This window comes from Ascaphus truei, chromosome 6 (genome assembly GCF_040206685.1).
Source record: "Ascaphus truei isolate aAscTru1 chromosome 6, aAscTru1.hap1, whole genome shotgun sequence".
In the NCBI taxonomy this organism is placed as follows: domain Eukaryota; kingdom Metazoa; phylum Chordata; class Amphibia; order Anura; family Ascaphidae; genus Ascaphus; species Ascaphus truei.
Genome location: NC_134488.1, coordinates 58,646,475 through 58,672,858, shown reverse-complemented (window position 1 = coordinate 58,672,858; position 26,384 = coordinate 58,646,475). Strand labels below are relative to the sequence as shown.

Sequence of the window (26,384 nt, the reverse complement as noted above, 5' to 3'; positions counted from 1 at the left end):
ATATGGTGCTTGAACTCAAACAGCTAAACCCCACATTAGACAAAGATACAAATGTAAACACAAAGAAAAAGGGATAAGCACACCCAAGGATAGTTAATGTCCACTCCAAAACAGCATGATGGATGGAAAAAAGGATAGTTTAATTCATCTGGCAGACTGTGCAGAGAAAAAGCTATGTTTCATGTCACACGACCCTTACTCTAGCAAGTGGTACAGAAAAAAGCATTCCCATTCACATAGTTACAGTCCATATAACGCTTCCTGCTTTGTGAATGAGCACTGTCCCGTGTGTTCCGGCAGGCGCACCAAGATGGCGTTATATGCAGTAGCACTGGCTGTGCTAAGCGAGGGAACAGGTGAATGCCTGAACGAGTGAGCCAATAAAGGGTGCAAACAACATACAGCCCCTCTACGAGGCTGGCCATAATGTGCGCAAGGAAGCGCGACGGCGTGGCAGAATTTTGAAGAGACAAAATTATTTTTTTTCACGCAACGGCTGCGTCATGACGTCTCGTGAGCGGTTCCGCCAATGAGGCGAACCAGCCTGGTGACATCACGGCGACGCCTCCCCATCAGAGTACACGGATCGTTCGGGTAACAGGCGCGCACAACTCCTTGCAAACGCGCAGGCGTGCACTATAAACGCAGGCTATGCTTTTCCCTTTTGCTTTTAGTTACAATATACACAGCTCTAAATAGAAGTAAGATCAGACATAAAAGTGTGATAGTAATAGGGTGTACGGGGTTCCATGACGTACATTTCTAAGGTAAAAAAATATTTTTTAAACAAAGGCTCTTTCCCTGTCTTAAGACCATAAATATTGTAAAAATCTTTATAAAATCAGATCCGAAGGGCTTAACACAATATTCAACAGGTTTACGATTTCTTGAAATCTGGCACTATAACACTATTTTTCGATCACTAAGGAGTTTAATCTATATTTGATGAAGCGGAGAATCCTCATTGAAATCAGATCCTAAATGAAATACTAATTACGACCTCTATATATGATTAAAATATAGTGGGCTATTTAGAATTGCTGTTCTCTCATACACAACAATGCATTGTACACTAAATGCACAGCTAAATATAAAAGTAAATCATTACAAAATAATTCTAGAAATAAATGACATTTCCACTGTTAACATTCTCTGGGGCTTGCACCGGTCAAAGTCTATAACTTCACAAACATATATGAAGCATCATAGTAAAGCGCATATAAAGATGTATTAAATAAAGAAACCGAATATTAAATTGATTGGAGGGCTATATGTTTAAATAATTTGCATTGAATTGCCAACAGGGTAATAATTCCTTCAGTAGTGTAAGGGCAAGAGAAAAGGGTAGAGGGGTTGTGAGAAATCAGAGCGTAAACAAGCAAAAAGAGGAAAATGTATACATAAAATGCTCTACAAACCATATGTTAAGTACAGAACTTCAATATTTGCAGCATCTCTTCACATTCATTTGACAGAAATCATGGTATCAGCTCTTTAAATGTTTCTGTTTGCTTTGTATCCTCTAACAGCGTTGGTATTCAATTGAATAGAATGAAAAAATGCTGTTGGGATTATTTGTCTTACTGTGTTAAGACAGACTTTTTGCTGCTTAGAAACAAAACACCCACTAAACAAAGCAACCAATACGTACTGAACATAGGTTGCAAGCATAAGCAGTAAAAGGTGCACTTCCACATAGCACCAAAGTGAACTAATAGCAGTGTAGCAGTAATAGATAGGTTGACTTTAAAAAGAAGTTTGACCCTTTTAAAAAGGTTCCTATTTAGATATAGCAGACGTTATTGAAGTGGGACACACGCAGAACAGCAGTGGGAGCAGACGCCATTAAAAAGCATCAGCTATGTCGAAAAGAGGCGGTGCTCCCACGGTAATGTACCTGCTGGCGCGTGCCATGTATATATGTCAAGAAAGTTGTGTAAGTATATATATATATGTGTGTGTAAGGGGGCCACCCCCGGTTCCCCTGATCTTCCTTTGCCCCCTGCCTTACCCCTGTGGCAGTGGGGGAAGGGGACGGTGACTTCTCCCGGTTGGGGGCGGCGCCGTCGGGGTCCTGATGCGCGCGCATGCACAAAGGGTTGCGCATGCGCAGATAGCCGCGGCGGCCATGTTGTGATTGGTGCGAGGTTCGCGCAATGCGCTGAGGTTGGCAAGGGTAGCGGTGGCCATTACAAATACAAATTTATGCAACTGTTCGGGACACTTAGCAGTGGCCTAAACAGAGATCGAAATTTTATGAGTCATTACTGACACAAGTGAACTCTCTTCCCATGAGCGCTATAGGCCATGTCTGTACATACTGTGCTATATGTATGCACACACAGCTGTCTCTCACACATACTTATACTCCTTGTTTTCCCATCCCTATACACCAATAGGGACCACATAGTATCCACACACACTTTTAGTTGTGCTACTAACTCTCACATTTCCACACCCACCCACACCATTTATATCCACTCCCACTCCACACACACCTTTTGTATAGCACTGTACATACTGTGGGCTCTCCATTCATTTTTATTCACACTGATACACATACACACTCTTTCATCACTTGGTTTCAGGAACCTTTTGACACCTCCAGCCATAAAACACATCCACACCGGGGGAAGGACCAGCACAGATAACATTCCAATAGACACTATTTATAGTATAGCTTTTGCTTGCTTCATTCATTGTAACATCGCCGGAAGAAGAGATCAGTGTATCTCGAAAGCTCGCACAAATAAAAGCATTTCGTTAGCCACAGAACGGTATCATCTATTTACAAAAAGCAATAGGATAGCACTCACAGAACTTGTGCAGAAGCCAAGTTTATTCATTCAATGTTTCAGTCAAGTCCACGACCTTTCTCAAGACTATATATATAGTCTCTATAAATAAATAATAAATAAAAGTTGGTGCATGTCCCATAAGGAATAAACAAATGTACGATATCGTTCTCACGAAATCAGCAGAAAGCACGCAGGTGAGTGAAATAAATGGGTTTGTAATAAACAGGGCACAAAATTCCAACGTTTCAGTCCCTATGTGGATCCAAGTGGCATCACTTGCTTCAGCTGTGGCCAGAAGGATCACTTCTCGCGGGACTGCCCAGAAAAAAGAAGAGTATCTCTCCGGGGCATCCTGGGTGTGGAGGCAGGCGCTCTGGAAGGAGGGTCATCCTCAGCACTTTGTTTCCTTGGGCTTCAGGGCCGACACCCCCTTTGGCTCCTCGTTGTGGGACTGTTTAGCCTTCTTGGGGGTGTGTAAGTGTAGTTGAACTTCCTGTTTCCTTATGTGGCTCATCAATGCCATGTAGCTGGGGGGGGTGGCGGCCTGAGTGGCGCCTCGCATCAGGAGAGCTACAGGGTGTAAGGGTAGAGATCCCTTCAAGAGTTGTTTAAATCGGTACTGGTCCACCACTGCGGCAGGAATAATTCTCTTGGAGAGTAGTGTCCATAAGTGTAGTTGTAACAGTCGGACAATTGTGGACAGTTCTTCTGTTTCCATTTAACGGAGAGCCCAGAACTGCACCATGAGTTTATCATTCCCACACATCACTTCCCTTGTGTGTCCCTCCTAAGGCTACACTTAGAGTGCCGGCAACGTCGTGTCAAAACAAATGCATTGCCACTGCCGCTTGCGCTTATAGTAAACGCGACACAACGGCTTGGTCGCGATTGCTGGAAGTCATCTCAATTTGATTTTTCCACCGACCACAGCCTGACGTCACCGGCACTATAAGCGTACCTAAGCATTATCCAAGCTCAAAAGAGCAGCCACACTCAGTCTCTCTGGATCTCTTGTTCCCGTGTATGAACAACAGATCCAGAGATTGAGTGTGGCTGTTCTTTTGAACTTGGAGATTACTGAGGAGGGACACACAAGGGAAGTACTGAAACGTTGCCCCCCTTCTTATAAGTATTGCTCCTTTTTGCAATTACCATCTTTTTCAATGTAATTGTTTGTTACCTTTCATGACTGTGACAGTAGTTTTTTTTTTACCTTAAATGCGGTTTTCTACTGATATAAACATTGAATTATAGACAGTGCTTTGTCAGTAGTTTTCTTGTTTGTGTGCGGGTCACGTTTATTTAAATACTGTGACTATATTTAGGGTGTTCAGGGACCCTTGGTGTTACCCGCACCAAATTCAGTGGAGAGACACTGTGTACTGTAGTGAATAGTTGTGTGTGTTGCTCTGCATGGTGAGCTCTACACTCACGTGCTGTGGAAAGTTAATTTAACGCCAGTTTGCGTTCCACAGCAACTGGAACAATGAATGGGAAAAGAATCTCAAACCTCACACTTATAAAAAAAATTTTTTTTAAATTAATTAATCCTTATGATAAACTGAATGAACCCAACGCGCAGACGTCACCTTCATCCTCAGACACCCCGCCCATGACTGGCTCAAGCTCCGCCCATTCTTCCTCCACCAACCAGTCTACGAGCTGACTGTAGAGGGCTGGGCGAGCGCCGACTGGAGACAGCAGCCCTGCCAACCGCTGTGATCGCGCGGCGTCACGGGACCGGCCTTTTCGGCATCGCGCTATTCACATGACTCCACCTGGACACGCCCATCTTCTCGCCCTGTCTGTCACCACCCGCCCCCCTCCCTGTCACTGTCGCAGATAGTGAAGCACCTGAGCGAACGGCGCATGAGAAGGTACAGTCCTAGTGTCTGGGGTTTGATGGGGGCGCACAGTGGTTGCTTGTCAACTTTAATCCGATAAATGCTGGGGGGCACCTGCGGCGCATTGTAGGTCCGTTAATCTTATGTATATTGGTATAGTTAACCACTGCAGTCAATGAGTTGCAAGAGCCGGGTACTGAATGGGTTAAAAAAATGCAAGGGCTCTAGTGAGCACCCCATGTTTCCCCATAATTGCATGTGTGTCCCCTCGGCTCTTGTGTCTTTGTGCCCTAATGTCTTGTGTGTGTCCCCTCAGGTCGTGTGTGTGTGTTTCCTCAGGTCTTGTGTCCGTCCTGTGTGTGTGTGTCCTCAGGTCTTGTGTCCGTCCTGTGTGGTGTGTGTGTGTCCTCAGGTCTTGTGTCCGTCCTGTGTGGTGTGTGTGTGTCCTCAGGTCTTGTGTCCGTCCTGTGTGGTGTGTGTGTGTCCTCAGGTCTTGTGTCCGTCCTGTGTGGTGTGTGTGTGTCCTCAGGTCTTGTGTCCGTCCTGTGTGGTGTGTGTGTGTCCTCAGGTCTTGTGTCCGTCCTGTGTGGTGTGTGTGTGTCCTCAGGTCTTGTGTCCGTCCTGTGTGGTGTGTGTGTGTCCTCAGGTCTTGTGTCCGTCCTGTGTGGTGTGTGTGTGTCCTCAGGTCTTGTGTCCGTCCTGTGTGGTGTGTGTGTGTCCTCAGGTCTTGTGTCCGTCCTGTGTGGTGTGTGTGTGTCCTCAGGTCTTGTGTCCGTCCTGTGTGGTGTGTGTGTGTCCTCAGGTCTTGTGTCCGTCCTGTGTGGTGTGTGTGTGTAATCAGGTCTTGTGTCCGTCCTGTGTGGTGTGTGTGTGTAATCAGGTCTGGTGTCCGTCCTGTGTGGTGTGTGTGTGTGTGTCCGTCCTGTGTGTGTGTGTCCTCAGGTCTTGTGTCCGTCCTGTGTGTGTGTGTCCTCAGGTCTTGTGTCCGTCCTGTGGGGTGTGTGTGTGTCCTCAGGTCTTGTGTCCGTCCTGTGTGGGGTGTGTGTGTCCTCAGGTCTTGTGTCCGTCCTGTGTGGTGTGTGTGTGTCCTCAGGTCTTGTGTCCGTCCTGTGTGGTGTGTGTGTGTCCTCAGGTCTTGTGTCCGTCCTGTGTGGTGTGTGTGTGTCCTCAGGTCTTGTGTCCGTCCTGTGTGGTGTGTGTGTGTGTCCTCAGGTCTTGTGTCCGTCCTGTGTGGTGTGTGTGTGTGTCCTCAGGTCTTGTGTCCGTCCTGTGTGGTGTGTGTCCTCAGGTCTTGTGTCCGTCCTGTGTGGTGTGTGTGTGTGTCCTCAGGTCTTGTGTCCGTCCTGTGTGGTGTGTGTGTGTGTCCTCAGGTCTTGTGTCCGTCCTGTGTGGTGTGTGTGTGTCCTCAGGTCTTGTGTCCGTCCTGTGTGGTGTGTGTGTCCTCAGGTCTTGTGTCCGTCCTGTGTGGTGTGTGTGTGTCCTCAGGTCTTGTGTCCGTCCTGTGTGGTGTGTGTGTGTCCTCAGGTCTTGTGTCCGTCCTGTGTGGTGTGTGTGTGTCCTCAGGTCTTGTGTCCGTCCTGTGTGGTGTGTGTGTGTCCTCAGGTCTTGTGTCCGTCCTGTGTGGTGTGTGTGTGTCCTCAGGTCTTGTGTCCGTCCTGTGTGGTGTGTGTGTGTCCTCAGGTCTTGTGTCCGTCCTGTGTGGTGTGTGTGTGTCCTCAGGTCTTGTGTCCGTCCTGTGTGGTGTGTGTGTGTCCTCAGGTCTTGTGTCCGTCCTGTGTGGTGTGTGTGTGTCCTCAGGTCTTGTGTCCGTCCTGTGTGGTGTGTGTGTGTCCTCAGGTCTTGTGTCCGTCCTGTGTGGTGTGTGTGTGTGTCCTCAGGTCTTGTGTCCGTCCTGTGTGGTGTGTGTGTGTCCTCAGGTCTTGTGTCCGTCCTGTGTGGTGTGTGTGTGTCCTCAGGTCTTGTGTCCGTCCTGTGTGGTGTGTGTGTGTCCTCAGGTCTTGTGTCCGTCCTGTGTGGTGTGTGTGTGTCCTCAGGTCTTGTGTCCGTCCTGTGTGGTGTGTGTGTGTCCTCAGGTCTTGTGTCCGTCCTGTGTGGTGTGTGTGTGTCCTCAGGTCTTGTGTCCGTCCTGTGTGGTGTGTGTGTGTCCTCAGGTCTTGTGTCCGTCCTGTGTGGTGTGTGTGTGTCCTCAGGTCTTGTGTCCGTCCTGTGTGGTGTGTGTGTGTCCTCAGGTCTTGTGTCCGTCCTGTGTGGTGTGTGTGTGTCCTCAGGTCTTGTGTCCGTCCTGTGTGGTGTGTGTGTGTCCTCAGGTCTTGTGTCCGTCCTGTGTGGTGTGTGTGTGTCCTCAGGTCTTGTGTCCGTCCTGTGTGGTGTGTGTGTGTCCTCAGGTCTTGTGTCCGTCCTGTGTGGTGTGTGTGTGTCCTCAGGTCTTGTGTCCGTCCTGTGTGGTGTGTGTGTGTCCTCAGGTCTTGTGTCCGTCCTGTGTGGTGTGTGTGTGTCCTCAGGTCTTGTGTCCGTCCTGTGTGGTGTGTGTGTGTCCTCAGGTCTTGTGTCCGTCCTGTGTGGTGTGTGTGTGTCCTCAGGTCTTGTGTCCGTCCTGTGTGGTCTGTGTGTGTAATCAGGTCTGGTGTCCGTCCTGTGTGGTGTGTGTGTGTGTGTGTCCGTCCTGTGTGTGTGTGTCCTCAGGTCTTGTGTCCGTCCTGTGGGGTGTGTGTGTGTCCTCAGGTCTTGTGTCCGTCCTGTGTGGGGTGTGTGTGTCCTCAGGTCTTGTGTCCGTCCTGTGTGGGGTGTGTGTGTCCTCAGGTCTTGTGTCCGTCCTGTGTGGTGTGTGTGTGTGTCCTCAGGTCTTGTGTCCGTCCTGTGGTGTGTGTGTGTGTCCTCAGGTCTTGTGTCCGTCCTGTGTGGTGTGTGTGTGTCCTCAGGTCTTGTGTCCGTCCTGTGTGGTGTGTGTGTCCTCAGGTCTTGTGTCCGTCCGGTGTGGTGGGTGTGTCCTCAGGTCTTGTGTCCGTCCTGTGAGGTGGGTGTGTGTGTGTTCTCAGGTCTTGTGCCAGTCCTGTGTGGTGTGTGTGTCCTCAGGTCTTGTGTCCGTCCTGTTTGTGTGTCCTCAGGTCTTGTGTCCGTCCTGTGTGGTGTGTGTGTCCTCAGGTCTTGTGTCCATCCTGTGTGGTGTGTGTGTGTGTCCTCAGGTCTTGTGTCCGTGGTGTGTGTCCTCAGGTCTTGTGTCCGTCCTGTGTGGTGTGTGTGTGTGTCCTCAGGTCTTGTGTCCATCATGTGTGTGTGTATCCTCAGGTCTTGTGTCCGTCCTGTGTGTGTCCTCATTTCTTGTGTCCGTCCTGTGTGGTGTGTGTTTGTCCTCAGGTCTTGTGTACGTCCTGTGTGGTGTGTGTCCCCTCAGGTCTTGTGTCCGTCCTGTGTGGTGTGTGTGTGTGTCCTCAGGTCTTGTGTCCGTCCTGTGTGGTGTGTGTGTCCTCAGGTCTTGTGTCCGTCCTGTGTGGTGTGTGTGTGTGTGTCCTCAAGTCTTGTGTCTGTCCTGTGTGGTGTGTGTGTGTCCTCAGGTCTTGTGTTCGTCCTGTGTGGTGTGTGTGTGTGTCCTCAGGTCTTGTGTCCGTCATGTGTGGTGTGTGTGTCCTCAGGTCTTGTGTCCGTCCTGTGCGGAGTGTGTGTGTGTGTGTCCTCAGGTCTTGTGTCCGTCCTGTGTGGTGTGTGTGTGTCCCCTCAGGTCTTGTGTCCGTCCTGTGTGGTGTGTGTGTGTCCTCAGGTCTTGTGTCCGTCCTGTGTGGTGTGTGTGTCCTCAGGTCTTGTGTCCATCCTGTGTGGTGTGTGTGTGTGTCCTCAGGTCTTGTGTTTGGCCTGTGTGCTGTGTGTGTCTCTCCTCAGGTCTTGTGTCCGTCCTGTGTGGTGGGTGTGTGTGTGTCCTCAGGTCTTGTGTCCGTCCTGTGTGGTGGGTGTGTCCTCAGGTCCTTTGTCCGTCCTGTGTGGTGGGTGTGTGTGTGTCCTCCAGGTCTTGTGTCCGCAGGTCTTGTGTCCGTCCTGTGTGGTGGGTGTGTGTGTCCGCAGGTCTTGTGTCCGTCCTGTGTGGTGGGTGTGTGTCCCCGCAGGTCTTGTGTCCGTCCTGTGGTGTGTGTGTGTCCTCAGGTTTTGTGTCCGTCCTGTGTGTGTGTGTCCTCAGGTCTTGTGTCCGTCCTGTGTGGTGTGTGTGTGTGTGTGTCCTCAGGTCTTGTGTGTGTGTGTGTGTGTCCTCAGGTCTTGTGGCCATCCTGTGTGGTGTGTGTGTGTGTCCTCAGGTCTTGTGTCCGTCCTGTGTGGTGTGTTTGTGTGTCCTCAGGTCTTTTGTCCGTCCTATGTGGTGTGCGTGTGTGTGTCCTCAGGTCTTGTGTCCGTCCTGTGTGGTGTGTGTGTGTGTGTCCTCAGGTCTTGTGTCCGTCCTGTGTGGTGTGCGTGTGTGTGTCCTCAGGTCTTGTGTCCGTCCTTTGTGGTGTGTGTGTCCTCAGGTCCTGTGTCCGTCCTTTCTGTCCTCAGGTCCCTTGTCCGTCCTGTGTGGTTTGTTTGTGCCCTCAGGTCTTGTGTCCGTCCTGTGTGGTGTGTGTCTCCTCAGGTCTTGTGTCCGTCCTGTGGTGTGTGTGTGTGTGTGTGTTTGTGTCCTCAGGCCTTGTGTCCGTCCTGTGTGGTGTGTGTGCTCAGGTCTTGTGTCCGTGGTGTGTGGGTGTCCTCAGGTCTTGTGTCCGTCCTGGAAGAGAAGGTGTTGTCCTCTAGAGCAGGGTGAGCAAACTTTTTAGGCCGACCCCCCTTTTCATTCATGAAATTTCTCGCCCCCTGCCTGATGTAATCAAAATCACATGACGTCAGCGCACGTGAGCTGGCTCAGCCAATGAGGGCGAACCAGCTTGGCGACGCGTCCGCCACGCGTCTACAATCTCCTGCAGCCAATTTCACAAATCGCTTGGGGCGCAGGCAGTATACTAGTATTGGATCACTGTTTATTTTATTGTTTGCTGGCTTCTGGTAATATGTTTTTTTTCTGGTACACAAAGGCAATCCATTTGAGAGGGCATTCATCGACCTCTTTGCTACCTCCCTTTCCTCTCTCCCCCCTTCCCCTTCCTTTTTTCTTTCTCCCATTTGCTTTCCACAGTGTCATCCACTCCTACCTACCAGTATTATGTATTATTTATTTATTCCCGTTTTAAATGTTGCCCAGGGATCCCCTTCCTTTTTTCTTTCTCCCATTTGCTTTCCACAGTGTCATCCACTCCTACCTACCAGTATTATGTATTATTTATTTATTCCCGTTTTAAATGTTGCCCAGGGATCAGGTTCCCCATAACCAAACTCAAGGGGGTACTGATGGATCTCCCCTGCTGATCAATACTCCCAAGTGACCCCCCCCCTGACCCAAAGAATAACCCTCAGCCCCTAAAAACTCATCCTCCCAAGCCCCTCAATTCTGCCATCTCTGCCTGACCTTCATCCCTCCGTTTAGCTGTGGAGGGGGAAGCGCTTCGTTGATATCTTCCTGTTCCTGCTGGAGGTCCCTGGGGATAAGTTGATCAAGAGGCAGGAGCCTGCTCCGGCTCCTCCAGGTGCTGGAAGGTCCTGCTACCAGTGGGTGTGCAGCTCAATGGTCTGAAAGGGGAACCACCTCCTCCCCCGCCGGAATTTCCCTCGCAGCAGCAGACACAGCAAAACGTGCAGCTGCAACATCAATCACTCCACGGTGCCGGCCAGACCTGCAGCGCGTTTGTCACTGCGCTGGGGCGTGCTCCTCCCCTGGCCTCTTTGGAGCCATTTCTCTTCAGCCGCCGTACCTCCGCAGCCCCCGCACACACCATGATGTTTGCCGCCAGCTAAGGTGACAAGACTTTCAAAAGTAAAAACCGGGACACATCATAAAAAGTATTTATAACACAAATTACATCACTTAAAAATAAATATTATGATATTTGTCTAATAGTGTCCCCATTTATGCTGTGTTATTAATCTCCCCCGCCACATCAGGACCTCTCTCCCCTCTTCCACAGTCTCTCCCCCAGTCTCTCCCTCTCCCAGTGTTTCTCACTCCCTCTATCCCTCCCCTCAGTGTCTCTCCCTCCCCACAGTGTGTGTCTCTCTCTCTCTTTCTCCCTCCCCTAGTGTCTCTCTCTCCCTCCCCCAGTGTCTCTCACTCCAGCCATTGTGTGTCTCTTCCTCCCACCAGTGTCTCTCTCCCTACCCCAGTGTCTCTCTTTCCCTCCCCACAGTGTCTCTCTCCAGCCAGTGTGTGTGTGTGTGTGTGTGTGTCCCTTCCCTCCAGTGTTTCTCTCACCTTCCCCAGGGTGTCTCCCCTTCCCCCCCAGTATCTTTCTCTCCCCTTCCCCCAATATGTCTCTCACCCCCATGTTGCACTTTCACCCACCTCTCCATGTCTCTCTTTCACCCACCTCTCCATGTCTCTCTTTCACCCACCTCGCCATGTCTCTCTTTCACCCACCTCGCCATGTCTCTCTTTCACCCACCTCTCCATGTCTCCCTTTCACCCACCTCTCCATGTCTCTCTTTCACCCACCTTTCCATGTCTCTCTTTCACCCACCTCTCCATGTCTCTCTTTCACCCCCCCCCCCCCCCTCTCCATGACACACACATACTCGCCTTATCACGCTGTGTTCAGCAAGGCAAAGCCTGTGCTGCATGAGCTGTGCAACACAGCGCCACCTAATGGCTGAAGGAGAAATTGCAGCTACCGACTGCTTTTCTCTCTGCTTCTGGCAAAATTGTTTGCGCACCGCTGCTCTAGCGCATAGACTTAGCACATCTATCTATCATCAATAACATATACTGAGTGTCCAGGTGATAATGGAACATATTCAAGCTTCCTGCAAAACGCGTAGGGTGACCCTCACAGGCCACCGTTGTTTGCTGAGACACACCAGCTTTGAACTTGCTTCTCTGCCTCTGACACCTGGAAGGAACAGTGCAGAGACGGGAGTCTATTAGGGCAAAACGCAGCCGTTCTGAACACCCCGCCCCTCGTCTGTGCAGTAGCCGTGGTGAGAGAAACACGGCGACGGAACCCAGCTCTTGACACTAAAGGGACAAATATCATCATACCACGAAAAAAAAGGACAGAATTGCCACAGGCTGGAAAGCATTATTCAAAATGCGTATTTGAAGCAGATGTTTGATATAATATAATATCATTGGGGATATTATCAAGTGCCAAAAGAGCTGTGAATTCCCACCAGAATTAATCCAGAAAAAACACAGATTGCCATTGATGTTTGGGAAGTTAGGAGACCCTCCCCAGAAGTGAATGTGTCTATATGTGAATATCACATCTATAACTTGTAAGTGTTCCATTATCACCTGGACACTCCGTATATATGTTATTGTTTAGTATGTGTATATACATACATACACCGGACGTGCTGAGTCTATGCGCCAGAGGACAACACCTTCTCTTCCTATTGCTTCATCTCTGGAGGGTTGTGGAAACCCCTCCCTGGACTCTGGACTTGAGTATTTTTCTGTACTTCAACACTTTTTTTTTTTTTTTTTGCCGGGACTATCACAAGTATTATTAGAATTTTTAGTTAGTAGTTTGTAGAATTGTCACTATTCCATAGTTTAATCTGTTGTTTAGAGCTGCGCGGCACTTGCCAAGCAAGCAAATTTGAATCTGCCGCTCGCGCGTCACATGAGCAGTTCGCCAGGGTGAACCAGCTCCATGACGTCTTGGCTGTGACCCCCGACACGCGCCCCCCTCCCCCCGTGCACGCACCTAGCCGGACACAAATCACCCGGCCGAGCAGGGCGCAGCGCAAGAGCGCAGCCTTACCTAATTGTGTCTGGCTTGCAAACATTTTCTCACCCCCCTTCCTTATGTCCCATCCTGCATTTGTCCCCTCCGCGTCCACTTATATCTTGATGCCTTTTTGCTCACCCCCTCCTTATATGTTTGCTTATCTTCTATCGCCTCCTCCCTCATTTCCTGTGCCTGTTCCGCGCCATCTCACAGTATCTCCCACCCCCTACCCATGTCACACGCCCATCCTGGATTTTCCTCTTTCTTGCTACCTCCCCCATGTCGTCACCCACAGCTCTCATCATAATGCGAATTCAGAGACCAAGCTCAAACTGTATATAAATACAGCAGGGAAATGCTCTAGGGCAGAGATCGCCAACTCCAGTCCTCAAGGGCCACCAACAGGTCAGGTTTTAAGGATATTCCTGCTTCAGCACAGGTAGCTCAGTCTTTGACTGAGTCACTAATTCAGCCACCTGTGCTGAAGCAAGGATGGAGGCCCTTGAGGACTGGAGTTTGCCACTCCTCTAGAGAATACATGTTAATGGATAAGGCAACCAGTGTTCATTGGCATGACCCTACCCAGAATCCTTGTCTGTTACTTATCCACTGTATGACATGCGACAATGGGGTGAATGAATCTGGTTTGGAGACCAGTAGTAGATATACTCATGGGTACTCATTCTTGTTATATTCTGTACGTTGGAGGGTTATTGTCACATTTTTACATTTTTTCCAAACGCAACTTTATTGTTTGTGGAGCATTGTTGAAATTCTGTATTTTCATTGTGTATTTGGGTGATTTTACTGTTTTGAAAATGAAATAAGTTTATACCATTTTTGATTTTAATTTTTGTATTTAAGGTACAAAGATGGACTTGGTACTGAACGCCGCAGACTATTACTTCTTTACACCACATGTGTATTCTGCCTCGTGGAGTGAAGATGATCCCTTTCGGCAGCTCATTAGTCTCTTCGTAGTAACAAACCTTGGGGCTCTGGCCATTTACTTTCTCTTTGGAAGTGTTAGTTACTATTTTGTGTTTGACCATTCTTTGATGAAACATCCACAATTCTTAGAGGTAAGGAAAGCATAATTTTAGACTGTTTCCATATGCTCCTAGCCATGGGTATATATAAGAGCTAGAGTATTTGCAGGATAAAGTCTTTAGAAAAAATTGAAGTATTTTAAATCAAGTAAATAGAGACCTTTTGAGTGGGTGATTTGTACAATAACATTTTGATGGCTCTTGCGCTCTTCTAAATAGGTAATTTATTTATCCCAACGGGTAAGGTGGGCAGACTACTGTGTATTAAAATTTGCACCCCTAGATTGTCATTGGGAATACCCATACATGAAGATCTTCTGTTAGACATCAATAACATTTTGAAAGGAGAATTAATACAAAATCTCACATTTCATCTTCTCCATCCACTCATGAAGTCCAGATTCAACACGCAAAGTCAAAGTAGTGCACAGCCATTGGAGCCAGGGTCAAAATGAATATAAAACGATCTTTATTCTTTAAACATGAATAAAAAGGAAGCACTCCTACACGTTTCACACTGGGTGGTGCTTTATCATGATGTTAATGTCTGAAACTGCAAGCTGGAAATAGCGGTTACACTCAAAAGGACCCCCAATTCAGTAGGGGACATTACTAATTATAAGCATTTGAACCCCCAATTATGTTTTGGGGGAATTAAACAATTAAGCTGCAATCCATCCAAAAATAGCTTTTGAAAGCAAAAGAACAAAGGAAATAAAACAATATTTTTTGCATTTAATTTATAGATAACACAGACTACCTGTTCTTTATGCCTGCTGGCAGCTTCTCCAAGCCGCATCTTTTTATGTACGGTATAACTTGTTTTTTTGGTCACCACTGATGTGGGGCCACCTGGAAGATAGATCCGGCATTCTGACTGTGGCCCACGCTCCATCACTTTCCCCTCTGGCAGCATGCAGATTGCGCAAATTTATGGGGAATTAGTGGAGCGCCTGCCAAAGGGAGTGGAGTTGAAGTGAGGTTTGGTGGTATTATTCTGAATGCCAATGGTGAGCTTTCAGCTGCGCTCGTACACTTGGCTGACCTGCACAGCCAGGTGGATAAATGCACTCACAGCAAATAGTGGATGGACAATGTTACTGAACAGAAAATGTAAATTTCCATTTTCTAACACTTTAAAAAAAAAGTGGCTTTCTTACATTTTCTGGACAGTAAGGGGGATAACTGTTTTTCTTTTTAGATTACAAATGAGTTGTGGTATTGTTCTTATAGGAGTTGATGCTTTTCACATGTGTGTCAAGCATATTGAGAGCATTTCAGATTTATGTATTACACTTATGCAAATCACTAAAATATTGAAGATCTGAAATAATTGCACATTTTAATCAGGAGTATCATATTTTTATTTATTTATTTTCCCCCTGTGTCCTCTTTGTTTTTAGAATCAGGTGCGGCGTGAAATCGTATATTCCGTACAATCCATGCCATGGATCAGCATTCCAACAGTTGCCTTATTTTTTGCCGAAGTTCGAGGTTTTAGCAGACTTTATGACAACATTGACAGCTCTCCATTCGGTATGCATTGAACTAATAGTTGTGTACATATTTAACCACCTCCACTGCACAGCATCAATAGACAGCACATTATCAGCCATTGTGGCAGATGTTGGGCAAGACTGAATATGGTAGTGTTTGAAGAAGAGGGTCCATATCTCTTTCCCCTTTTCCCCATTTTCTACATCAATAGCGTCAAAGCTTTAGCTGATCTGCTCAGTTCTTCAAAGTCTGTGCAAGATAAATATAACATAGTAGATGAAATTGGGGGGAAATAAGTGTCCAAGTTACATATTTTGTTACGTTACTGGGCAGAGGTATGATGCAGGGGGTCTCCGGACCTGAACCACGCTAATTTCAGCTCTCAGACCCTTCGCTTCCTGAGATACTTACCTAAAAAAGTGATGGCAGTACTCCATCATTCTTCAATCTCCCATGGTACATGGGCCCAATAGGAAACCATGAAGAATGACGTTGTGGCTTCCTATTGGCTCTCCCCATATTCTTTACCCTGCATGGGATGCTTCCGGGGGCACCTTCGGAGGCAATTATCTCAGGAAGCATGGGGTTTCTAGAGCTAAAATTAATGCCGTTCAACTCCGGAGACCTCCTGCTTCCCAAGTCCAAAAACAAAACTTAAACGGAACCACACCTTTTTAATTATGTTTCATAAGAGAAGAAAATAGCTATTCCTGACTGCAGTAAGTAGAAGTCGGTTCTCTGCCTTGATTATTAATCTTGAGCCAAAAAAATCACCCAGTGCTCTAAATGTATAAAACACAAATGCCAAGTGGGACCATATCGTGAAATAAATCTTTGCAAATACTGTACGTGATATATCTTATGTACACCCGTGATTAGTGACAATAGTGTTCAATGTGATAATAGATGTGTATAAAAAAATATGACCAGTACACAGCTCTAAACCAAAAAAAAAGAACCATCCTCTGGAGTTCTGGAATTAGTGATCTTGAATACAAGGGGAGAGCGCTCCCTTGTATTTTTAAGATCATTAATTATTGGTTTACCTATCTTGTAGTCAGTACAGCACACTCCTATATGCCCTTCATTTCGAAGATCTCCAAAATGTAGTTTTAAAAGTACCTAGTATATCAACCATTATTTGTGTTTGTGTGTGTGTATTCTATTTCATAGTCAGATTTTTCTACATCCATATTTATACAAATACATGTATATGCATGGATTATGAGTGTAGATACAGTTGTCCTGAATATATAGATATCTATATCTATCTATATACAGGCGGGCCCCGGTAATGTGACCGGTTCCCTTCTATGGTCCCACTGCAAAGCAAAAATCGATGGAAAGCGGAACCGGCGATTTTCAGAATCTGCGCATGCGCAGACCGTCAATTTTCCCTTCTGTGCATGCGCAACCTCCATTCTGTTCAAGCACGATCACCGTTCTGCGCATGCGCGACCCTGCACCCCCCGTTCTGCGCATGGGCGACCTGGGCAGCCCCCGTTGTGCGCATGTGCACACATGGCGGGCCCCTTTCCGGTACCGCTGTATGAGCGGAACGCCGTAAAGAGGGCTGCCGAAAAGCGGGCACCTACTGTGGATAGAGATAGATAGATTATGATAGAGAGACGGACTCAATAGTCCCAGACTATAATACTCATAAAACAATCACCAGGGAGGGTTGGGGAGACTCCCAGAGAATCTCCAAAAATGAGAAAACAATGAAATGTTATTAACCCGCAATGAGCCAATGTGAACTAATATATACAGCGTGATATAAAATCCCTTAATGTTGAGTTAAGGTCATTCAGCGTTGAGCAAGTATATGTACTTAGCATATAGAGAGAGTCCTCCGGTGTGTGTGTGTGTGTGTGTGTGTGTGTGTGTGTGTGTGTGTGTGCGTGTGTGTGTGCGCGCGCTCAGAACTGCTTGGGTATACAGTAACACATGATTAGCTAACAATATAGAGGTAGCTGAACAGGTAAGTTAAGTACTGTCTGGATGCAATCAACAGTCATACAATGTAGCCCCCTCAATGCTATATGAGAATATGCAATCCAAGAACCGAGCCAGTCTACCTGGATATGTACATACATAAGTACCTATATCCACTTGCGTGCAGATAACTATATACAGAAAGTAGCAGTACCAGGCAATCAGATTGCTGGCGCCTCACGAGCAATCATTACTGGGTATGAATGAAGCCCAGTCATAGAGATATGTCTCTCTCCTGATTCCCACACGTTGCAACATAATCTGCCTCACATCGGGAGAAGCTGAAGGGGAGCGTGGGGTTGGAAAAATGCCGCTGTACGGGTGATCGGCGCGCATAGTGGCGTCTATAGAGATTCTAAATACCCCTTCAGGATGATAGCCCTTATGACAGGTTTATGTACAGGATATGGGGAATTGTTATAGTATAACCCATATGTAGTGCAACTGTCTAAAAAGGGAAATCAGGAATAGACGTGAAACCGCTACACGACCCGTTCTGATGTGGAGCTCGTAAATCCGTTGCCTCGCCAACAGATGTCGCCTAAAACCCAATGCAGGTTTCACATGACTAGGCACACTTCTTTAGGGGTGGATGAGTGTCAGGAGCTCACTCGTAGCTAGTTTAAATACCCATTGGACATTGGTTGTAACAATATCCCAATGATCAAGTTAAAATGTTACTAAATCTGGTATGATACCAAGTCTTAGTTTAGTGGTTGGAAATGAACAGGACGCCTCCGTTTATAGATACTTGACAGATTCAATGGTTATACATGGACACACGTTGAGGTTACGAATATGGAGAGCTGGTATAATCTTAATAATTGAATGGATATACAGATATCAGTGTGTTATACAGTATTTGTATAGCCACATGTTTCTACTTGTATACACATACTGTAGGTATACTAATTTGTAGCTCTGTATGAATAGATTTACAGGTGTATAGGTGCACACAATATGCATATCTATTTGCAACTGGTCGTGAATGGACATGTTCAAATGTCAAACGAGAACTCCGATCAATGGATACTGTCATGGTGAGGGTTGTGCAGAGAGTTGCCAGTTAATATTCATATATGGAATAGAACTAGGTATAGCAGGTATGTAGTGTAGCAATGAGCTAATGCTGGTTGGTCCGCTTCTCAAGTCAATACGGACCGCAGATTGGCTTAATATATACCTGGATCCCACTACTGTCAAAAAATTATTATTATATAAGGCAAATAGATGCAACAGAAACGGTGCCCCTGCCAGGGTGAATGGCTAGACATGCTGTGTGGAAGTTAGTAGGGCACTGCTATCAGGGTATACCAGTGGTGTATATATGAATCCTCTGTCTGTAGGGTATGATCAGTATGTATATAGAGGATTGCCTACTTGATCATGGTCTCATTATCGATGGTTTAATAGATAATGATAATTTCTGGGGTGGTATCTGTGGACTGGTGACAGTGAGCTAAAGGGGATGACAGAAGTGCAGAGTTCATGATATCTTCTTAGTGAACTGTCAATGATACTATCGTGAGCGCTTAGGAATTACAGGTGTCATCAGATATAGAGATTAGTGGCATATACCTGTGCTCTCATTGAGAGTGGAGATTCGTGTACAATCATTTTATGCATCTATAAATATAAAAGTGTACATAATAGTGTAGATCAGTGTATGCAGATAGTTCTTAAGTAGGAGTGATGAAATTCAAAAAGTGACAACACGTGATTAGTATGCTATAAATATAGGTTAAAGGTGTCCGTTTCCGTGAATGAATAAAGAGGGCCATAGCTTCTAGAGATTATCCCAGTCAATGGTCATACCTCTCACAGATATGTAAAGTGGTGAATATCCAGTTAAACAATGGCTTTATATATTCATCCTTTCTATAAGCCTAGCGGACCTTATGTTTGGAGTCTGAGGATCCATCTACACTCCTTGTGGAGTAGACATATGTCCCAGTTGCCTTTACGGTGTCCTAGGGGGGAGCCCTTCGATTCCTGTAAAATGTAACACACTACTGTCATTCTTGTGTGCTTGTGACGTGTCGGGCTACAGGGGTGTCCAGTGAGTTCCTGATAGTGCCAATGTGTTCTAAGATCCACACTTTAAACTGTGGGTCTTGCCCACATATTGTTTACCACAGTCGCATGGAATCGGGTAAATAACACCCTTGGTGAGACAGTTGACGAAGTCTCTAATTTGAAAGGTTTCAGTTTGTTTAGAATTGGTAAACCTCTTAGTAACTGATATAAGTGCACGCTCTACACCTGCCATAGGAGTAGGATCCTGTGGGTTTGGTTCCCAGCCAGGAAAATTATTGAATTCTGACTGATGCTTAAAATATTAGACCATTATGCCTGTGTAAACCTTGCAAACAGACGTTTATGGTGGCTTGTACAGCCAATACCGCTCCTAGATATTTTCATTATCCCATACCCTTACTATTGTAGAACTCGCAGTCAGCATTGATGAATAAATCTGATTTACCTGTTGGCGTAAACGAGATTAAAAGTGATCTCCGAATTTAAAATCCCCATAGTAAATAAAAACAGACATGTCCAAACTTTCAGAAATTACTTTAAATTAATACTATTCAATAACATTTTATTTGTTTTACTAGATTTATGGAAGGAGCAGAAAGATTCAGGAATAAAATAATTGGGTGGTTGTAGCACAAGTGTGTTTTTTTTTTTTTTTTTTATCTTTTGGATTATTTGTGCATTATATTATCTTGTATTGCAGTGTTTAAAGTATTTATATAACCCGTAACTTCAGACTGAAGCTATGTGAGAGAACGTTATTGCTCGAGTTTGGTTTAAGTCCAAAACTCAGTCTTTATGCTGTGAGGCTGTGATTATCACTAATTTAGTAAGGGCACCATGCCAAATTGTTTACATTCAAAAAGCAAATAAAGTGTTATTTTCACTTCAGATTAGTTATGGTATTATTAAATGGTTTGTCAGCATTGACTTTGCTTAACCAGTGTCTGTCATTGCTATTTACCAATTGTTCATTTTATTTTTCAGGCTGGTTTGGAGTAATTCTGAGCATGTTTTCTTTTCTCTTCTTCACTGACATGTGCATCTACTGGATACACCGATTCCTGCATCATAAACTTTTTTACAAGGTAATTGTAGGATTATTTTAATAAACCTTGATCAGCATTTTTTCACAATTGATTTTTCACAGACTATAAACCAAGGGACTCTCTGGAGGTGAACAATGCTTTTTTTTTTTTAAATAAAAATTTTATAGCTCCAGCTGCCCCTTAACTATCCAAATACTTACTGGTTTAGTTGCCGGAATTAAAGATCTGATCCAGGAATTAAAATTGGCTACCCAGCGGTAAAGTCATGGGGGAGGACATTGCAACTTTCTATTGGATTACCCCGGGCGACATTCAGGAAGGGTCACTGACCACTAAACCGGTAAGTGTGTCCCCAGGGCTTAGAAATATCATGGCTCTACCTTGGAGGACCCCCGGTTTTGAATTCTTAAAAAATAAATTAAAAAAAGAGTAAAATTGAAGGGATTGCTGCTTTAACTTTCATCATTCAGCAGTGATTTCAAAACAGCCCCTTGTACCACGTACTGTACATACATCAACAGGGCCTCTGGTACGTCAGCCTAGGCCCATGATGTTTCGGGTACTGTACGCCGTAAGGGTATTGTGAAGGTTAGAGCAATAGTTTATCCAAAATAATTTTGGGGAAAAGGAAAATGAACGCACTTTTAGACTTAATCGGTTTAATTTTTTTTACATCCAGGTTTTTTTAGCATATGAATTTAATCAGGTTGGCTTTATACCAATTTGTTATGGGAGGAAATGTCAGACAGTCTTCCTTCTAAAGAGGGAAACGAATATATTTGTTTGCAGCCAAACTGCTTCAAGATGCATATACACTTATTTTCCCTAAAATATTTTAATCAACAAAAGCATGCCGTGACCCGCGACCCCTCTGCGTCCAGAAAGACAGTAAGTCTTGCAGCCCGGAAGGATTAACGCTGTGGGTTTCCGTGCTTTTGAATGGGACCCCACTGCGTTAATACTTTGTTTGATGGGCCATCCATGCAGGGAGAGAATACCTATACACACGTTTCAGATGAGCTGCACAGCTGTCTGGTACCTGTCTGCAGCTGCCTCTACCGCCTGGATCCGTGTCCCCCGCTTGCTGAAGGAAAGATGCAGGGTTGTACTGTATTCCCCCCCCCCCCCCACTGGAAGATGTAGATGCCCTTATATGGGGCTCTACATCATGATGGGGGAGGTATATGACCATATTTGGGCATCTACATCAAGGGGATGGCTGTTACCTTTCCCGTCCAGCCCCTTGATGGTCATATAGCCTCCCCCTCATGGTGTAGAGACCCATATAAGGGCATCTCCATCATCAGGGGTAGAAATATATAGCCCTGTATCTCTTACCTTCAGCAAGCAGAGACATGGATCCAGGCGGTTTCCCAGCCCATCTGAAAGGGGAGTATCGGTAGTTTCACCCTGCAGATGGCCCAAAAGCATTACCGCTGCGGAGTGACATTCAGAAACATTGAACCCCACAGCGTTGATCCTTCTGGGCAGTTTACTGTCATCTGGACTGGAGATCTGTGGCAGAAATGCAGCCAAATCGGCACAGTAAAAATTGCGACACAGAGGACAGTAATCGGAGCTACATCTGAATAATGTAAATCACACTCATACCAACAGTAATGAAGAAAAACGGTCAGCCATACAGTTTTACGTTGGCATTACAAAAGCTCCATTAAAAAAGGTTGAGATCTCCCGATTTTGGAAAAACAGAAAGGAAAAGAGAAAATTCCTTAATTCTTCCCCATTGCACATTTTTAACCAGTAAATTTAAGCAATATTAGCTCTTAAAGCAGACATCTGTGAGACCCCGAGCTGCAACGTCATCTTTAGATGACATCACGGCTTCCTATTGGATGCTGAAGCGAGGGTAACTCAAATAGCCAGATTGTTTTCAAAGTTTGGATCAAATGCAGATAAACTACATTGTTAATTGTTAACGCACCTAGCCGGCCAGGAAAAGCACGGCCGAGCAGGGCGCAGCGCTGGAGCACCAGCGTGCCTGTTTACACCCTGGACGAGGCCTTAGAGGGTATCAATTAATGTATTCTAATGTTTCCAGTCAGGTTATGAATTAGGTTAGCTTATGCACTAATAAATAATAATAGATGTTGTTATTTATTCTTTATATCGAAGCTACCTATAAAGGGAATGAATTCCAAGTCTTATTTCCAGATTCATAAAATTTATACCATACAATTATTTTTAATTTGTTTTTAGTCACATATAGTCAATTTCATGTTGGTAATTTTGGTTTGATTTATTAATAAATTGTTTGTTTTCTTTTTCTCATTACTACAATATGAATTTTGTCTATAAAGTTGTTTGAGATTATGGTTTATTCCACATAAATGTACTGTAATGTATATTCATGGTTATAGTGTATATGTTTAAGTATTAGTTTCATGACTCTTTACCTTTACATAATCATTCAACAGTCGGGACCTACCAGTTTTTACCTTAAATTTATGGCTCTCTCAATTAGGTAACTTGTTTTTTCTGAGCACTGATTCAGGGACTGCTATTCCCTTTTTTGTATGCTTTATTTTTATACTTTTTATATATTTATGTGAATGTGATAAAAAAAAAATGACCTGGACACACTTGCCTGTACATATTTTGCCTTGCTGTACACTTATGTATAGTCGTTTGTGAACAAGCGAATGAAATTAATCCTTTTTTTTTCTCCTCCTACAGCGTTTTCACAAACCTCATCATATTTGGAAAGTTACGACTCCTTTTGCTAGTCACGCGTTTCACCCGATAGACGGCTTCATGCAGAGTTTGCCTTATCACATATATCCCTTTCTCTTCCCTTTACACAAAATAACTTACCTTGGCCTCTACATATTTGTCAATATTTGGACAGTATCAATTCACGATGGAGATTACCGTGTCCCAAAGCTTCTGAAGCATGTGATTAATGGTTCTGCACATCATACCGACCACCACCTGTTTTTTGACTACAACTACGGTCAATATTTTACGCTGTGGGATAAAATAGGAGGTTCCTATAAGAATCCTTCATCCTTCGAAGGGAATGGGCCACACGTCCTCTGCAAGAAGCTGGAAGATGCACAGAAAGTCCATGATAGCAAGTTATCTGAAAATGGAAGAATTGAAAATGGCAAAAATAAGTAATTTACTACTGTAAAATAGTGTTTATAAACCAGCTGTTTTTTTTACTCTTTAAGCAAATAAAGAGGGCATTCTCTTTAAGTAAAAAGTATGATTGAGGTGTAAAAGAAATGCAGGAGTTAAACATGAATTTGACCTGAAGCTAAATCTTAAATTTGATAAGGTACTGCACACAATAACTATTGCACTTTTAATATGCTCCAATGGAGGAAACTACAGGTGATTGCAATGTACTTGAGTATTAACCCCTTCAGAGTTGCAACATTAATTTGCTAGCAAAGGGGCTTAAATGCATATCAGAGCACTTATTCTGTAGCATAAATACCTTTCTTTTGTGAGATTTGTATTAGAAATCATGATTGACTCCCTGGATTTTAAGACGTTTAATATGTTGCTACATTATGAGTAGTAATTGGCATGAATCCAGGAGGGAAATTCAAAGGCCAGATATGCAGAATAATACATGTTTGAGCGAATTGCTCTTATGCTAATTACAACTAGGTTAATTATTTGTAGTTCATGAAAATAATGGCCTGAAGTTGTGCATCAATCGTAAGAGGTAATTGCATGAGTTAATTGTTAGCTCGTTACGGAATCGCCTGCAGGGCTTCAAGAATATAGAACTCAGGAATGCAGTCCATACAGTATTTTTTTTCATCTACTGAGGTTAAAATACTGTAGATGTATCCATACTTCCTGTGTACCAGGGTGGGCTATAGCCTGATTGCTGCTTTGCCATGCTTTACACTGCTGGGCTGAAGAAGTAGCTCAGTGAGTAACAACACTGACACTGAGTTTGAAACAGGGGAATTCCAGTTCAATTCCGGCTTTGGCTCCTTGGGCAAGTCACTTTATCTCCCTCAGGCACCAAAAACAGATTGTAAGCTCTACGGGGCAGGGACGGTGTCTGCAAAATGTCTCTGTAAAGCACTATATAAAACTAGCAGTGCTATACAAGAACAGACTAATATAATTATTATTACTTGGTTAAAGCATTCTTTACCCCCCCCCCCCTTTTTTTTTTTTGCGGCAAAAGTTAGTTTGTGTAACCGATGCGTGAATGTCCAGGGGCGTAACTTTCAGCCCAAATATAAAACTTAAAAGCTTTAGAAATCTGTGGCAAATTCTGGTTAAAATGGTAGCATGAAAAATGCTAAAAGCGGCACAGAACTGAGCCATGCCAGGTATAGTAAATCTAGCATCATCTGTGTCTTAAACATGATTCAAAAACAGCTGAGGACATTTTTCATTCCATACAGGACAGTGCAACGTGTTCTAGGGCAGGGTGGCGCAAACTTTTTTCCCTGCGCCCCCCTGCCGCATGTCCTCCTCTTCACGCCTTCCTCCCTCCTCCTTACCTTGATTCCGGAGTCTGGGCGTCATGTTGCCATAGCAATGTGACGTCACATGACCCCCGCATTGCCATGGCGACATCTCCAGATGGCGGCTGAATCAAGGTAAGTATTCTTTACAGAGGCACTGCAGCTCCCCCAGCACTTCATTTAAGTTCCTTCGGGAAGCGCGCGGGGCCTCTGTAAACCCGGCGCCCACCGCCGATAATCTCGCGCCCCCAGTTTTCGCACCGCTGTTCTAGGGCATGTTGCACTAATTGCAAGATGTTTTTTATTGTATCACTCTGCACATCTGAACATAGGCAACACAGTACAAATGAGTGTTTTCCTGGGTAGGTAGTTTTAAGCAAACTTTAAAACTACGCCAAAAAAATGTTGGTGTGGACAACCCAGCTATTAACACAAGGCATCTTGCTTCCCACTTTCCAGCGTACTAATAGGAATACAACTGCAGTTTGTTGGTCGTAATCCAGTGCTTTGACTTGTATGTTCGTTATTCTTGCTAGGACATTTCTTACAAGACTTGTGTTCTGCCATACTCTGTATGATGTTATGATTTATCTTTAATTTGTGTACATATTTGTCCTTTTGGATGTGTTTCAATAAAGGTATCTTTGTATTTATATTTGACATAAAATACAATGTTTTCAGAGCCTGTATGACAATTGGCTTTTAACACAACAGAATATAATTATGAATACATGAAATAAAAAATTCATTTTTAATAGTTGTTTTAAATGTAATGCTATTTTCCTTTTAAACCCACATGTAACTAAAGGATATTTGAAGTATCTGAATGTGCATTCAGACACACTGGTCAATCTGCAATTCTGTTAGAAAAGTGGAATGTGTTTGACTCCATTTAAGCACAAATAGTTGAAAAGACTTCCCTTTATATCACCTGATCAGTTGGGAAATAGGACAGTACTGTATAAGGAAGAGGTAAGGATATTTAATGCCACCCTTCATTTACACACACACACACACACACATACACCAGGCACTCTTGACCATCAATGTGTATAACGCTTCAAGTAAGAACCTTTGTTTGCTAGTCATATATTGTAGTCCCTAGTTCTAGGATAATTGTCACTTTTTCAGTGTCCTTAATGATACTTTGAAAATGTCACAGGAGTCAGCACACTGACAGCATTAATGGTGTTCCCTGAACATACTGTAAGCATTTTGTTTTTGTCTAAAACTGATCTCTGTGGTGGTCAGAATGGAAGAGAAGGGCTGTGTCATTGCTTCATCGGGAGGAGGAGTTACATTGGGGACATACTGTATGAATGCCAGCTTTAAAGCTTGTATGTTGCTTAATTTGGGCACAAAGGGTTTAACAACAATTACTACGTTTAAACTATTAAATATCACTGTTTAATTCAGCACCTTTTAAGCCATTTGTGAATCAAACTCTCGCAGCAAATAGGATAATCACTAGTGATATCACTGCTGCTGTGTTGAAGGGATCAGTGTTGCTGATCAGTTTTTACATTCATGTTGCAGCATTCATTAATAACTAATCTTTCTAATTTAGAAGTTATTAAATAGAGTTGAAAAAAAATAAAGGTACACGTGTAGTGCATCGCACACAGGGCAGGGTCAAATATGAACTGGAATAAATATTTTAATTATAATAGCATAGATTACACGCAAACAATAACATTAGATTTACACTCCCTTTAAAGTGTGCCACCTCATTCAAATTAAATCTTTACACATCCTTGCAATATAAGATATAGTGTGATGTGTGTGTGTGTATATATATATATATCACACTATTACACTAAAAATACTTTGCAGCTACGGCATTCAATAAAAATGCATGTTCACAATAGAAATTAATAGCTATCAAA

The 26,384-nt window shown here is 44.5% G+C and overlaps 2 protein-coding genes across 5 annotated transcripts in view; one reads left to right on the top strand and one right to left on the bottom strand.

Moving 5' to 3' along the window:
* The window catches only part of LOC142497068 (uncharacterized), a 68,932-nt gene extending 64,459 nt beyond the window's left edge, over window positions 1–4,473 (bottom strand). For 2 of the 3 annotated variants that reach the window (XM_075604365.1, XM_075604367.1), the window contains exon 1: window positions 1,419–1,553. The gene's annotated coding sequence lies outside the window, so the exon portion shown is untranslated. Of the gene's footprint in view, window positions 1–1,418; window positions 1,554–4,387 lie in introns of those variants that run through there. The other variant, XM_075604366.1, reaches the window with a different exon arrangement.
* An 80-nt stretch (window positions 4,474–4,553) lies between these two features.
* On the top strand, window positions 4,554–25,151 carry SC5D (sterol-C5-desaturase). 2 transcript variants are annotated; one of them, XM_075604368.1, is made up of 5 exons: window positions 4,554–4,675; window positions 13,282–13,499; window positions 14,870–15,002; window positions 19,980–20,080; window positions 22,736–25,151. In XM_075604368.1, the coding sequence occupies exons 2-5, from the start codon at window positions 13,290–13,292 to the stop codon at window positions 23,177–23,179; spliced, it is 888 nt and encodes a 295-aa protein (XP_075460483.1). In that variant the 5' UTR covers window positions 4,554–4,675; window positions 13,282–13,289; the 3' UTR covers window positions 23,180–25,151. The 2 variants fall into 2 exon arrangements, with proteins under 2 accessions (XP_075460483.1, XP_075460484.1); XM_075604369.1 differs by lacking the exon at window positions 4,554–4,675 and adding an exon at window positions 10,119–10,487.
* Window positions 25,152–26,384: the final 1,233 nt, after the last annotated feature.

Bases quoted from the DNA above. Each gene is read 5' to 3' on its own strand.
- SC5D (XM_075604368.1), top strand. From the start codon at position 13,290: ATGGACTTGGTACTGAACGCCGCAGACTATTACTTCTTTACACCACAT. The intron at 15,003-19,979 runs GTATGCATTGAA...TTTATTTTTCAG, and splicing joins CATTGACAGCTCTCCATTCG to GCTGGTTTGGAGTAATTCTG. The intron at 20,081-22,735 runs GTAATTGTAGGA...CTCCTCCTACAG, and splicing joins ATCATAAACTTTTTTACAAG to CGTTTTCACAAACCTCATCA.